Source organism: Periophthalmus magnuspinnatus, chromosome 23, assembly GCF_009829125.3.
Source record: "Periophthalmus magnuspinnatus isolate fPerMag1 chromosome 23, fPerMag1.2.pri, whole genome shotgun sequence".
Taxonomy (NCBI): Eukaryota; Metazoa; Chordata; class Actinopteri; order Gobiiformes; family Gobiidae; genus Periophthalmus; species Periophthalmus magnuspinnatus.
The window spans coordinates 16,046,936-16,063,094 of NC_047148.1; the positions used below are offsets into that span (position 1 = coordinate 16,046,936).

Genomic DNA, 16,159 nt, shown 5'->3' on the forward strand with positions numbered 1-16,159 from the left:
CGATCAGTACCGCCCCCTTTTAGGGACCGCTGGAGGTACAACCTTTCAAAGGGACACTGAAGTCAATGGGCTTAATGGTCAATGGGTCCTATAGCTGTTCGGTACTGTACATCCAGAGGCTGAATTGACCTTATCTTGCCCCGCCCGCTTTTTCCGTAGATGCGACTAAACGGCACTTTCTTTGTGGTGGCACTTCCGGTTAAGTGGGAATCTCGTTCCTTTCAATGAAGAATTTTGGAAAAGTTTCACAATAAAGTATTATATAAAGTAGGCAAATTTGTGTCAAATGTTCAATGTTTATGTTCAGAAACAAGTCAATAATGCACTAATTCTCTAGGAGACTTTAAAACAGCTTTGCAGTCCTTATAGAACAACATATTTGTTGTCAGCATCAACAGCTCCATGCAAAATAACACAACTTGAATAGCCATGGCAGTGCACACAGCAACTTCCAGATTAAGATGAATAAAGAAGTGGACTAAGTGAGTGATGTTTGTCACCCATAGTGTCAGGTTACAGAGCAAATTTTGAGCCACGCTCCATATTTGGAATTCTGACTGCAAGTACCATAGCAACCAAAGAGCCAATCTGGAGCAGAGCTGTGGAAGGTAATGCCCCTTCCCGCCCGCATCCTCTGGTTTAACAGGGGGCAGAAGCTTAGCAGCGCTGTCAATCAAACCTGTTAACAGTAACAGGAATGAACTGGGGGAAAGAAGCTGGTTTGTCTTATTAGTGTTCATATTTTGAATTACAGACACAATAGCAAAAATAAAATACCAGAATCACATAGAGCGCGTTAATATGAACATTTTAAGACCAAAATGACGAGCCTGACAGCAGCATTTACGGAGAGAGGGGCTACAGTTTTCTAATGTAAAGTGAATTGACGCCAGAGTTGATGGAGTCGGAATCGCAGTTTATAATTACTTCCTATTGGGAATGTGGCGCCAGCAGGTTAGCTATGTCCATTTATATATACTGTCTATGGCAGGGGTCAGCAACCCGCTGCCCCAGAGCCGCATGCGGCTCTTTCATCCTTACACTGTGGCTCCGCGCGGCTTGGGAAAATAAATTATAAGTATTTAGTTCATGTGCATTTTATTTGTGTTAGTTTTTTTTTTTTAAATTGTTATAGTTTAAATTGGAAGATTATTGTGATATTGAAATATTAAAATTAAATTATATTTTACTGTTTTTCGTCACTCAAAATAAGCGCCACACTCACAGAACTATGTTAAAAACAAACACCGCTCACGCCTCACAGACAACAGCTTACAGTCCAGTGTAAAGATGAAAGTAACTTCCTACGGCCGTAATTTGCAGACGCTGTGTGCAGAGATTTTCCATTTATTTCATTTATCTGCACCTCTACATAGTGTTTTAAATCCATTCCTGCCATCACATTGCTCATCTTAAACATACCTATTAATAAACTTGCAAAAAAAATCAATATCTATCTGTCTATCTATCTATCTATCTATCTATCTATCTATCTATATATATATATATATATATATATATATATATATATATATATATATATATATATATATATATACACACACACACACACACACACACACAGAGATATGTTTTTATGCATTTTGCTGATTATATATATACATGTATATATATATATTTATTTGTGTATGTATGTATGTGTATGTATATATATATATATATATATATATATATATATATATATATATATATATATATATATATATATATATATATATATATATATATATATCAGCAAAATGCATAGAAACTCTAAAGTTTGTTCATTTATTTTACGCTGCAGCTACAAAGTCATGCTGCTTTCAGTGAAAAAAGCTGTATGTACACATACAAATATGTGGAATGGATTATACATCAAAACATTTATGCTAAAAAATGAGAGTTATCAAAATAGGAAAAATTAGTTAGTTACAGGTGGGAGGTGATTCAGCTCTAAGAATCTAAGTGGCTGCAGGATTGTTATTTGTGTTGTGGAATTCATGGCATTTTTGATACCCTGGACCTTGTCATTAAAGAATACTGCAAACTCATTGTATTTAGATATGGTAATTCATTGTACCGGCAGGAGAGCTGGAGGATTTGTTAATCTGAAAGCATCTCAGTAAAATCATCAATAAAAAAAAGTGCTGTGGAGGTTTGTATATGACTAAGTAGAGTATGGTGGTTGTTTTAGCTCCATTTTAAAGGAAACATTCTCAAAAGATGAAAACACCCAAAATGACAACCTGTGAGTAGCTAAATTATCTCTGAAACTGTATACACACCTCCACCCTTTTTGTTTGCTTGTGTTTCAGATTCAAATTTGAAGTTGGGTGGAGTTCCACTAGAGCTGCATTACCTGTGTATTTGTTAAGCCATTTTTCGGTTAAAAACATAATATTTCTATGATTAGACAGTCCAATTGTCCTTCTATCAACCAGTCTACGTGGTGTAACTGCAGATATAGCACCATCACAGGGCCTCAGCCTGATATTACCTTTATTATGACGGTATGTCTTGGGACAGCCGAGGCCCTGTGTGTCCTAGCTTCAGTGATAACTTTGGGGGAAGGCAGTGAAGAGCATGCAGGAGGGAGTTTGGGTGAGGGAGCTGGTGAGGGCCGAGGAGGCAGAACAGGGGGGAGTTTGGGTGAAAGATGAGGGGGGAAGGGTGGTAAAACAGGCACAGTTTTGTATGGGGAAGGGTTCAGCATAGCAGTAAACCTCTGCTGAAGCTGTCACAGACAAGTCCAAGCCCTGTGACAAGGGACATGGGAGAAGTGACATTAGTGATGAATCCTTTGCTGAGGGAAGGGAGGTGGTGGTGGTGCTGCTGACTTATTCTCAGGGGGAGGTGTAGGTGGTGGTGCTGCTGAATTCCTCACTGGGGGAGATGGTTGTGCTGCTTTGGTGGAGGAGGTGGTTGTGGTAGTTGAAGAAGTTATTGGGATGAGGTTTGTGACTTTAATCATTAGGTTAATTTAGCACTTGAAACAGAGTGAAAGGTGAGTGTTTCTGAAGGAACACTCACTCTCAAGGCAATCAGAGAGCTAATAAATCACAAATCCATCCTTGTGTTCATTAGGCAGAGTATGCAAATAAATAAAAAATCTGTTGTCACAGTGTTATTGTTGTACTAGAAAAAATGCAGTTTTCATTTATGAAGTAATTATGATTTGTTTGTCCATTTAAAAGTATCTATTTTAGTGTTCAGGCCACATCTGCTCTACCACTTGTAAATCTATTTTGTAAAGTTTTTTTCCTCATTCTCTTCATAGCCTAATAAACAAATAGAAATTAATTTATTTGGAGACATAAAAATTCTACCCACTGTCATGCTGTTCATCTTTTAGTGACCCTAAATGAAGGTAATAGCTAATATTTAAATATTTAACTGAAAACAAGCTAATGTAGAACTATTTTAATTAAAAATCAATGACTAATGTAAAACTGCAAACCCACACAGGTGAGAGTGTGACTGTGCGTGTACCTTTCAGTCTAGATCAAGTGTCTAATGTTTTTGAGGGCACTAGTCTGCAAAATCTATTGTCACACAAATATGAAAAATGCAACTTGAACTTATATAGCTTCTAGTGTCTCCCAGTCTCCCTGTTTCATTTACTATTACACACTTAACTGTGTAGTCAGCATTAAGTGGGGTGGGGAGCAGATTAAATTATGCTTGGAGATTGGTGCCAGTGATTTAGAGGGGAAAGGGTTGTATAATTTGTATTGGGTCAAGACATTAAAAGATTTAGGTGCAAGGAAGCTGGATATCACTTGTTTATTTATTACTGTCTTCAACCCAAAACACTTCACAGCTGTGTACAAGTAGATTTACAGATGGTCCTTTCATTCAGTAGGAAAATATAGTACAGTGACTAACAGCATGAGCCCCCAAAAACAATTAATTCCTCCTGGTAATAAAGCCAATTTAAAACACTGACAGGGCTCATGGTCAACCTGACACATAGCTCACAACTGTTCCATTACCAAAGGGAATCATTATTCTCTTTGAGGATATTTATTATAGAAGCTGTTTTTATGTATCTAAGCTGCAAGCTTCAATTGTTAATTTCAACAGTATGGTGCCAAAAAGATTAGTTAATGATAAAACAATAAATAAGATGCAACATTGGATGATATGTGACAGATTTACAATGTTTTGTTTTTCTTTATTTAATAATAAGCATACTCAAATGATATTTAATAATTTGCTTGTGCTTATTATTTAATAATAAGCATACTCAAAAGGCCAATTTAAAAAGCAATAATGCTGTTTATTCTGGGTAGATGGTGACTATCATTGCAACTACACAAAGGCCAGATGCACAACACGTGAGCAGTGGCCAGTGACCTTTAAGTTGTCCTAGGCACTTGCTGCTATTCTTACTGCTCTTTGCAAGTCCTTTTTAGTGTGACCTGAAGTACATTACCTTATTATTCTTAAAACTTCAGGTATGAAACTGGTTTGTCAACTAAAAAATGAAAAACATTCGTAAATTTTAAGAGGAAGCCTCTTGAAATTTACCAACATCAAACACATTGTATGTTATGTTGCTCAATCAAGGCTTTTGGTTTTTCTACCTCCATAGGTTTACAAACTCCATAGGTTTACAACTGAAGGATGAAGATAATTAGCTACACACTCCTGACACAAAACCGTCTCTGTTAACCAGCGTAATAGCGGTACTGCTCTTTTAACACAATGCTCTGTAAACTGTATGTATCAGCTACAATCTACAGAAAATGCGATGTTTCTAATTGAGACTCTCCCAGTTCATTCAGTCTCACAAATTTAATGGACACATTCATCAATATGCATCTGTATGTAATGTTGGAGCCAATCTACAGCCTCGGGTAAGATACAGGCTAGTATCTGATTTTTAAAAGAAATATATAGTTCGCATTTTGGGCACTTTTTTACCTTCCTCTTCATTCTTCATATCAAACACTGGCGTCAAACCAACTACCAGAGCACCTGTCCTTGTCTCTGTCTGTCTAAGTGCACGTATTTCATAGTACCATCAGTCAGACAGGCTACAGGAATGACCTACAGTACACATGGAATCACCGTGAGAACATTTTAACAGACTGTGCATACGGGGGTTGAGACTACTGCTTTGAAGAGAGCAGCAGGGATAGTTGTTGTTGATAGTTGTGACACGAATATGTTGGAACTTTTGTATAGGGTGCTGATAAGTTTTGCTTCTAAAAGTTAAAAATGTCCTCTCTAGTGATCACGCTGGTTTTTGTTTGTTTGCTACAGTAGTATATTACCCGTTAATAATGCTGTGAGGACATGTCCACACAACATGCCTTTTAACTTAGCCCACATATGAGAAGAAGAAAGCCCACATAATCCATATGGGTTTTAGAGAGTGCTTTTGTGTTTTTAAGTAAAAGGAAACTGGTATGATGTATCCAGGTCATTCCTTGCGACTTCTACTGAGAGGGGCCCAGCCAGTGCTCCACCAGTCACCACCAACCAAAGTCAAAATGGAGAAATCAACTGCCAACTTTCCTTGTATTTTTTACAGTAAATATGCATTAAGCTGATTGACAGATACTTCTGTTACCTATTTATACGTCAGTTTTTGTTGTTAAGAGTTCCCCCAAATAATTTGTTAAATATGGTGGTGATGCACACACACACAGAAATTCAAAAACATGCACACAAATTCCACACAAAAAAGTCCTCGTACCTTTTTAGCCCTGTGGAAATGGGTTCAGTAGGAGCGTATTTCAGCTGCTGTCGTGTCAAAGCTGTCCAGTGCCGCAGATTGACGCAGTGCCACATTGGCTCAGGCCTTTGAGAGCCGCCAGTAAACTGGGTCCTGTGTATTTACAGTGGAGTCAGTACTAGTCACAGTGAGACTGCCTGAGAGCAGAGGAACTGCATAAGTCACATGTTGTATCATAACCCACCATCTCCTTTTGTTTGCTTTGGACAGCTCTGTCCAAGAGGGAAACTCATGAGAACGTTGTCAAAAAGCGTCTCCTCAAAGTCTAATCTTAAAATTGATTGTCTTGACAGATTTTTACTTATGTGCACATTTCTATGGGACTCATACATATATTTTCTTTCCTCTATTGGGAAGGAAATCTTATTTTATGAATTTTATGAATTTTGATCCAGTTCCATTATCATTTACACAGTTGTGATAGTTGTAATTCAAATAAGTTTCTTCTGGAGCCTGCAGTGTATATTTGCTGATTCTGCATTACAATAATATGACAATTCACCTGGAAGTGGATTAATCTTCCTACTCTCCATAAAACCATTGCTGCACCTCATAGGCTGAGTGGGTCATATTTATAGTCTCATGTCAGAATAGTTGCTGAGATTAATCATGCACAATCATACTTCACTGTGAAAACCATGTGAAGCCTGCTGTTACATTTTCACTTCTGCATAACTTAATGCTCATTAGAAAAATGTTTATTTAACAGTGCAGAGTGCATTAAAATTGGACTGTTAAACTTATAAGAACAGATCAAAAAATGCAGGCAAAGAGGAAGAAATGAGAGAAAGAAATGCTTTAAAGTTTTATTACAGACTGAAATAACTGGCTGGCAAGAGAGCTGTAGTGAGGCTGGAGGTGAGCAGTGGCAGATCCTGGTAATCTGAAGGCACAAAAATCTGGTAAATATAATATAAAGGAAAAAATAGGATATGGAAAAATATAGAGGCAGACGATCTTGAATTAGGATTTACCGCACTGTGAAACAATAGTCTGACAGAGTTGTTGTTTGGGGCAGAGCTGCTTCTTAAATACTGATGGCAGATTACTAGATTATTAGAATTAGGTTTAACAAAACATGGAAAGTAGGATGAATTTTCAGAGAAGCGGGCAACTTCTAACAGACAGCAACAGGATTCATAATTTACGGGAATTAACGGGGAAAGGGCCAGTGTAATGGGGAAACAGGTTTTTTAGGGTCAGAGGTATGCAGCCTCCAGATCTTGGTTAGGCCTTTCAGTCTGCCTGTCTGAGGATAGTATCCTGAGGACAGGTTCACTTTGGCACCCGATGCCTGACAAAAAGCTCTCCAAACATGACAGATGAACTGCGGACCTCTATTGGACAGAGTGTCATAAGGTATTCCAGGCAGTTTAAAAAACTGTTTAATGAGTCAGCAGTCCTTTGTCCACTTGGAAGTTTAGGCAAATTAATGAGGTGAACAGCTTTGGAAAAATGATCTATGCATTGATAGCAGAGAGTGCAGAGCAATATGAGACCAATGACGGCTGGGCACGAAAAGTAGTTGTAGAAGACCACTGGGTGATCAAGCACAGTTTATATATGCAGCCACAAGCTCATGAGTATCCTTACTCATCGTGGGGCACTAAAAATATCTTTGGAGTATGAACAGTGCATGACAGTGTAACATCAGGATGGTAAGTCAACTTGGAGGAATGTCCCCACTGAAGGACCTGTGAACAAACTTTGTCAGGCATAAATTGGTGATTTGGAGGCTCAGTACTTAGATCTGAATGTTGTTGCTGAGCCCACCTGACCACGTCCTCAATTCCCCAAGAAAGGGCAGCCACAACACAAGATAAAGGCAGGATAGTGTCAGGTTTTGATGGAGAATCTGTGGAGGAGAACTGATGGAAAAGGGCATCTGGTTTGACATTCTTAGAGCCAGGTTTGAAAGTGATTGCAAAATTAAATCTGGCAAAAAACAGTGCCCAACAAGTTTTTCCTGCATTTACCCTCTTAGGTGTTTGAATATAGGTCAAGTTCTTGTGATCTGTCCATACCACAAATTCCTGTCCAGCCATCTCCAGCCAATGTTGCCACTTCTCCAGGGCAAGTTTGACTGCAAGGAGTTCTCCATCTCCAATGTTGTAGCTCTCTGACTCTCTGGAAGAATCAGGCCATGGGAACAGAAAGCACATGGGTCCAGATTGATATCTGAAACAGATAAGTTCTCCAGGTCTGATCCATAGTAAAAGCCAAAAGTTAAATCTGTCAACTCCATCCTCAGACCCAAAGCAAACAAAGGAAGCAAAGAGAACAATAGATTTAGCCAGGAAGCCAATAGGTGGGTAAGCACCCATTGAGAGTTGTATGAATATGCTAATTATGACTCAGGCATAGTGGACACTTAGAATAGCTCAATAGACCTAGCCTACAAACAGAAACTGTAAACATCAGCTGTTTCCAGTTTCGGTGTAGTTAGCTCCTCCTTTGAGATAGATATAAGGCAGAGTCCAGCAGTAATCTGACCAGAACTGAAGAATCGGCTTGGATGAGCAGCAAAAAGTCTTCACACCTACAACTTTTTGTCCACTTGACAGATTTCATGTTTGGCTTTTACTATGGATCAGACCTGAATGACTGAGGGATTACACAGACACCCATCACCGTAACATTAATGCAAAAATCTGCACATGGAAAAACTCAGAGGCAGATGATCTTGGATTAGGTTTTACCACACTGTAAAACAACAACTAGCAGAGCCTTGTGGCAGAGCTGCTTATTAAATACTGATAGCACTCAGGTGGGCGGACCTTGAGGTGGAGGTCCAGCCTGCAGGTGACCAGGAGAGCATGCTACAGTGGAACACGGGACAGTGGAAAATGGGACAGTGGAACATGTGACAGTGGAACATGGGACAGTGGGATGGACTTACACAAGGCAGCAATAACATGGACAGTGATAGAGCATAGATGCCAATCATAGACAAACTTTGTCTATGATTCAAGATCATTGTGGTCATACTACAAAATATAAGCCACTGCATAACCTTTAGCAATATAATGAATGCCTTTTTGTGTATTTGATTTCAATATATAATGTACCAGACATCCCTTTGTCTTACTACAGTATTTTTTTTCCTTTGACACTTAAATTTGCCTGTCTCTCTCTCTCTCTGTCTCTCACTCTGTCTCTCTGTCTGCCTCTCTTTATCTCTGTCTCTCTCTCTCTGTCTCTCTTTGGTGTCTCTTTCTCTCTCTGTGTGTCTCTGTGTCTCTTTCACGCTCTCTCTGTCTCTCTCTCTTTCTCTCTGTCTGTCTCTATCTCTGTCTGTCTCTCTTTCTGTCTCTCACGCTTTGTCTCTCTCTCTCTCTGTCTGTCTGTCTCTTTCTTTCTCTGCTGCTCTCTCTGTCTCTCTCTGTCGCTGTTTCTCTTTCTCTCTGTCTCTCCCTCTCTCTGTGTCTCTCTCTGTCGCTGTTTCTCTTTCTCTCTGTCTCTCCCTCTCTATGTGTCTCTCTCTGTCTGTCTCTCTGTCTCTGTCTTTCTCTCTGTCTCTCTCTCTCCGTCTAAAACTTATCAAAACTCACACTTGTTAGGACATATGCAGCGGATAGATGGAAAATTATAGAAAGTCTAGTAAAAATTGCTGTAAACATACATGAAAATTCAACAGTAGCCTATGTAAGAAAAAAATGTTGGTAGTTTCAGCCATGTTCATTACATCAAAACAGCTCTGCAGAGCCCCCTTCCTTTGAAGGAGCTTGAAGAAAAATACTTACTTCAAATGTTTATACATTCGTAGATCTTTGAAAAGTTTGGAGAAACTATTTGAGTAGGCATACTTATTTCTTATCTTTATTTTTATTTATTATTATCTTTATTTTTATTTATTATTATTATTATTATTATTATTATTATTATTATTATTATTATTATTATTATTATCATTATTATTTATTTATTTATTTATTTATTTATTTATTTATTTATTTATTTATTTATTTATTTATTTATTTTTACCTTGAATCATCTATTTGTGTCCATGGAAACAGATCAGTTTAACAGCCTACCGTACTGTGGAACATTTACGCAGTAGAGCTATGGGCTGCCTTTAATGTCACAGAGAGTTACTGCTGTTTGTAAGTAAAGGCCGAAGCTCATGTATGGGACAATAGCGACATCTGTTGGTTTTGAAAAGTAGACTATAACTTTTTTTAATAGCCATTAATGGATACCAACATTTGTCTTCAAGTTTTGTGATTGGATTCCCTTGGTTTAAAAGTAGACCTATAGGATTTTTAGGCGAAGTGGTTCTACAACCAGCTATCAGGCTGGTGGTATATGAGTCAATATTTTTAAGTAAGCCTGATTAAAAAAATAAATCCATGGGCTCATAATGATAAAAATCCAATACATTTTTAAAAGACAATCGAGTACTATGTTTTTATTCTTTATTTTATTAGGCTATGATCATAGCCTATGCCATATAATAGACTACCCCTGGCATAAACATCAAAGTAAATGTAGCCTTAATAAATTAACAGGACAGTATACCATTCTGCTTAAATGCCATTATTGTTAATCCTTCTTTATTGGTTGATTTTCTATGTCAGAGTTTTAACTAGTGTCCTAAATTTCAGTGATGCCCTTGCTCTCAAGTTTTCTCTTTCTAAATTTAGTGTTGATATTGGGCCTAGTTGCTTGTACGTGTTTACTAAGCTCACATGAGACAGGGAGGGGGTTCTGCCCATTCTCAGCTCCTCCATGCCTGCACTTCATTATGCGCCGCTCCAAAAGCCATAATAGAAAGTGGCTCTAACATCTGAAGCATATGACGCTACTTAAGCATGGTAAACAGACAGAGCTAAAGTTGTGAAGAGGATAGGTTTAATAGTCAACGCAGAATACAAGAAGACAGCGCGGATTCATTGGTGAGTGGTAATAATGCTAACAGTGTTAGCATGCATCATTGACGATGTTCCTACTAAAGCTTTTACTCTGCGGTCATTTCGCTCTCTCTCAATGTCTATTGAAATACTAAAGTGCAATTTCTTTGAAAGACATAACAAACTACCTTAACGCCATCACCTAAAGTAGTTAGCTTTTTGAGCTAAAGGCTACAGTTTAGCATGTAGCTTAATTGTGCTAACCGCGGATAGCGCCCCCACCGCACAGCTGAACTTTTGTTGTTATTTATTTTACAAACACAAACGTAACGTCTGCTCAAAAGAACTACAACTAGGAGAAGCATTTTATAAGCAACTTTCTATTTTTTATAATACGTCACGTTTATGCCTGGTGGTTAATACAACAAAACCTGCTGGAGGCTGACCAATTATCTGACAATAGATACAAGACATCAGATCTTTGACCACATTCAAACTGAACACACGAGAATGTGGCCCCTCTAGACTCTTAAGATGAGAAGTTAAACGGTTAAATGGTTAGTTATGTAAAAATATGCGCTTGTTTTCAATATTGAGTATGACTGATGTTACTGGTTGGTTTTAGCAACCTGTCATGTTTAGTTGGCAGAATATCAGGCGAACAATAGGTTTTAGTTAACATAGTTCCACTTCTCTCTTTCTATTCAAATGGCTCGCTGGCTCATCTATTTTAAATATTTAGGTATCTATTTCTGCAGGCTTCCTCCTCTTTGTTGACTTGTCACATGTAAGCAGTCTATTTAGATAAGTGCAATAGATGCCATTCAACTTAAGGGTCAACTGTGCAGCAAGTACTCCTTTTCTTTGGACATTCGTTTTTCTCCTTGAGCCACATGTTTTCTCTAATCCCTGTGGTTGTCAAGGAGCAGCTATGCAGTAGTGCTACACTGTTTCTGCCACAGTCTCATTACTATGCAGCTTTTAGACTGATTTGATCAGGCTTAGTAGTTGTACTTCAGATGGGCCCATTTATGTGGTCCTGAAAGTTAGGCTGATCCAACTACTGCCACTGTCAACAATGACACTGACAATAATTCTTGTATGGATTGAGTATCTGTGTTTTAGGTCATGTGTTGATTTTAAGAAACTGCTAAATATTTTTCCAAATCCCTGTTGTTCACCCCTCAGAGCAGCTGGTCCTTTTGACCATGTTTGTTGTGCACATCTGGCCCTGACATCTGTGGCTCTTTCTTTCATTCATGTTCACAGAGTGAGAGAGGTGTGAGGGAGTTCAGAGACATGGAGCTAGTCTGAGGAGTGGTCTTTTCCGGTTTAGTTTTCCTTTATTATGTCATGTAACAGCAATGCGGTTTATTTGGAGGATGTGCTTAAAGCTAGATATAATAGTTGCTGTTGACTTGTCTTTACCTTGATAATCCCTGAATTATGTAAAGTTATAAACATTTTTTAACTTTTTTAAACATATTTGCAGAGCTTCAGGATGCCAGAGGTTCGGGACCTTTCGGAGGCTCTGCCTGAAATGCCCTTGGATCCCATCACTGGCGTCGGAGTTGTCGCCTCTAGAAATAGAGCACCCACTGGATATGATGTGGTAAATACAACTTTATTGCATACTCCCTAGTTCCTGGCTGGATAATTTTGAATGGTTTTCGACCCTACTGTGTTCCTTAGGTCTCTACCACCACAGATGGCCTTGATGCTGATTTGTGGAAGGATGGCCTATTTAAATCCAAGGTGACTCGCTACCTCTGCTTCACAAGGGTCTTTTCTAAGGAAAATGTAAGCAAACTTAACCTTATGTGCATGAGTTCACATTCCTTCTTTGAATATGAGCTGACAATTTAGTATAATTAATTGAATTTTACTGTGCTTTTTAGAGCCATCTAGGCAATGTTCTTGTGGACATGAAGCTTATAGACATAAAAGACACTCTCCCTGTAGGCTTCATTCCTATACAAGAAACAGTCGATACACGTAAGTTGTAGAAATAATGAATGAAAAATAGGCATGTTGTGGTGTGTTTTATCTTTTTTGTTTTACGTAATTATTTTAAAGACCGAAGCTGGGAATAGTAGAGTGACTTTGTGTATTGTCTGATACAGAGGAGCAGGCCTTTAGGAAACGAAGGCTTTGTATTAAGTTTATTCCTAGAGACTCCACAGAAGCTGCCATTTGTGACATCCGCATCTTGGGACGCTCCAAACAAGCTCCTCCTCAGTACACATTTATTGGGTGAGTTGCGATAGATTACTTATGAGCTTGATTTACTACATATAAAATGGATTCTAATATTCCTGACCTTTGTACTACAACAGGGAACTCAATAATATGGGTATCTGGTATCGCATGGGTAATGTGCCTCGGGCACAGGACTCCACACACACCCCAACCTCCAATAATGTCCAGAATATGAACTCCACTTCTAATGCAGCCCCTGTTCCCACTGCCCCTATGCCTAAGTATGTGACCTCTAATAATGAACTTTGATTTTGACATGTTGATGAATAAGTCTTAATGAATAAGTTAATGCTTCACATTATTGTGTTTTAATGCATTGTTTTGTTTTTCAGACACATATCAATGACGCTCCCTGCCAGTTTCAGAGGAAAGAACACAACAAGACCAGATTATGAGCATCAAAACTCCAATCTGTATGCCATCTCCGGTCAGTATCTTTAAGTAATTGTGACCACTTGATAACAATGGTATATACTTGTTAGGGCTTAAACAGGGTGTACATATGACGATGTGTGTATGTCTTTTAGCAATGGATGGTGTTCCTTTCATGATCTCAGAGAAATTTGCCTGTGCCTCGACTGATGTAAGATGAAAGTTTACTTTTCTGATATACATTCACAACAATAGTCCCATTCTCATCAGCTTGTGTTTTTTTCATTCAGTTACAGCAGGTGGATCTAATGGGCATCACCATTAAGTCACTGGCTGAGATAGAAAAAGAAGTGAGTGCATTTTACTATATATTTTCTATAATCATTAACTCAAGTATGAGTAAAATAAACAAGAATTTATAAAATTGTACATTGTTATGAAAGTGTTAATGGGATTATCCTGTTCCAGAGTTATTGTTTATTGTGATAGTTTATCAAAGCAATATATTGTACAAAATGTAACAGGCCTGTGGCAGATATTTCCAGTGTTATTCTAGTAGTGCATGTTATTACTCCTTATTCTTACCTTAATAACTACTAAGACATGGTGGCGTACTAGAGCAAATGTGCAGAGTGCCCAGAGCAACATTTGGCAAATATTTATAAAATGCACCTACAACTTAAGATAACTTTTTCCAACACTGGAGAAATTCTAATGTTGCAACACGCAGTTCAAGAACAGCAAGAGATTAGAAATAGGCACTCAGTCCATATTCAGTAAACTAACTTGAATCATTAGCAGTAAGCTTTGCTTGATGACACACCAAAGTGTCTGTGTCAGAAAAGGTCAAAATGCCATCACAAAACTACTGTTACTTCCCTGACTTCTTTATGTGCTGAATTCTATGTGCACTTGTGTTTTCTCTCTGCAGTATGACTACAGTTTCCGTACAGAGCATAGTGCAGCAGCCCGCCTTCCTCCCAGTCCCACACGGACGTCACTCAGCTCTGAGGCCTAATCCCCAGTACTATAGTCCACACCAGTCAGAGAAAAGTCAACTACTGAGCTCTTGCATCAATAAAACCACTCCGGGCTATGAACAAATAATGAACAGCCAACCATAAGCGCTAGAGAGAAGTTGATATTTAAAACTTTCTTCTAAACTGAAAAAACAATAGATGGCTTGACTTCTATCTTTAACCACAAAGATCAGTCACAACAGAAAATATCTCATGTATCTATTTGATCCGCTGTGAATAAGTACCATCCATATTTGAGGCTTTTGCTGCAAAAAAGCAAGAGGACAAGAAGGACACTTGAACAGAAATGGGTCTGATGAACATTTTTTGATTCAGTTTATCAAATGTTCTCATACTTACGTGGTCTTCTCTCTGTTATATACTTGTGAGAATGTGAGTGCACTTTGTTTTGGGGATTTGATGTGTGCTGCAAACCACTACTTCACTGATGATGTTATTTTAATTTTCCTGTTACTGAACCACTATTTTCATATGGAGTTACTGACACATCAAGGGACAGGTGAACATCGTAAAATGCAGCTATCTTTTATCACAAGCACCACTTCAGCCTCTGTTACAGTATATTTACTTGTCCGTCTGTTCAAGTCGGAACCAAAAAAACGTGTTGATGTTACCTCCCAGCTCATTGTCTGTGAGTTATGATTATTCACTGATAATTCATTGATTGTTCAGTTAGACATGAACAAAAAGAATCTTTTGATTATTTTATGTGTTGGCTATGTCTCTTTTTAGCATCAGATATATCCACTCTTAGCTGTTAACGATCCTTTTTTAAACAAACGCTAACCTGTGAAGAGTCCTTGATTTATTGACCACTCTTTTCTATATTAGACAGTGTAAATTGTTCTATATTAGATAGTGTAAATTACCATTCAGATAATACCATTTGGTAATTATAATAATGTGCTTTTTTATTTTTCTATTTTGTTTTTCTGACTTGTTTCTTTGTGTTATATATAACACTTAATAATATATATAACACTTCATTCATAGACATAAGTAACTTTTTGCTCTACAGCTGTAAAGAAACAACATTCTTCCAGTTGTTCCAGCCACTGTTTTTTTTTTATTCTCTAATACTGTATTTTATTTTCATTTGAGTTGTGTGGCAGCTCAAAAACACCATTGAGAGAACTATTGTTTCATTGATGGAAAATCTTTGCCCATTTCTACATATTTTTAACCATGTTTATGTTTTAATTTATTAGTGAATTCAGTATTGAACCCAAGAGCAATGTATGTTTTAGCAAAAGATGTTAATTGCACTGTCTGCTAATGTTAAAATATAAGCAGTTCTAATGCTTGTCTTGTGATGAGCTAAATGTGTTATTTCTCATATTTCATAATAATTTACAGTTTCACTAGAACTAAAATGAGGGCACAACCAGGTTCACTTTTGCTGCTTGATGTGTCTGTTCTATTGCATGCTCGGTCAAATGTCTCCTTTTCAAAATACCTGTATATACACACTGTTATATTAAACTGAGATGAGCAGATTCTGTTTTTATGAGAACTTCTATTTTTATGAAAAACATTCATTTGAGACGAAAAGGCACCAGACAGATGTGTCTCTTAACTGATAACATGATTCAATTAGTGCCCAGTTAACGTGAGTTTTCTTGTTGCCACCACACCACTTTATGGAGTGCTATGACTGTTTACATCAATGCTCTTCCTCTGTAATGGAAACTCACAATTGTAGCTTTATCACCAGCTGCAAATTTCTGACTTTCCGTTTAAAGGTGGAGTAAGTAACTTTTCTGGTGGAGGGTCTGCTACCTGTTTGTCTCCATGGAGAATTTATTGCTTTGTCTGAAACATTACATCAGCACTTTATCAATCAATTTTAATTGCTTAACAAATACCCTGAAAAACACATGTGAGTACAGTCGCCT

The 16,159-nt window shown here is 37.8% G+C and overlaps 1 protein-coding gene across 1 annotated transcript; it reads left to right on the top strand.

The window, feature by feature from the left end:
* The first annotated feature begins 10,414 nt into the window (after positions 1 to 10,414).
* On the top strand, positions 10,415 to 15,760 carry mvb12ba (multivesicular body subunit 12Ba). The gene is made up of 10 exons (XM_033989508.2): positions 10,415 to 10,638; positions 12,086 to 12,205; positions 12,286 to 12,393; positions 12,492 to 12,588; positions 12,717 to 12,846; positions 12,930 to 13,073; positions 13,185 to 13,279; positions 13,380 to 13,435; positions 13,515 to 13,574; positions 14,156 to 15,760. Exons 2-10 carry the CDS (start codon positions 12,095 to 12,097, stop codon positions 14,240 to 14,242), a joined length of 888 nt encoding a protein of 295 aa, XP_033845399.1. The 5' UTR covers positions 10,415 to 10,638; positions 12,086 to 12,094; the 3' UTR covers positions 14,243 to 15,760.
* The last annotated feature ends 399 nt before the right edge of the window (positions 15,761 to 16,159 follow it).

What these genes read in the sequence shown, in the direction of transcription:
- mvb12ba (XM_033989508.2), top strand. Translation starts at nt 12,095, where the DNA reads ATGCCAGAGGTTCGGGACCTTTCGGAGGCTCTGCCTGAAATGCCCTTG. An exon ending in ACAAGAAACAGTCGATACAC is followed by an intron (nt 12,589 to 12,716) that starts GTAAGTTGTAGA and finishes TGTCTGATACAG; the next exon opens with AGGAGCAGGCCTTTAGGAAA. An exon ending in TGGCTGAGATAGAAAAAGAA is followed by an intron (nt 13,575 to 14,155) that starts GTGAGTGCATTT and finishes TTCTCTCTGCAG; the next exon opens with TATGACTACAGTTTCCGTAC.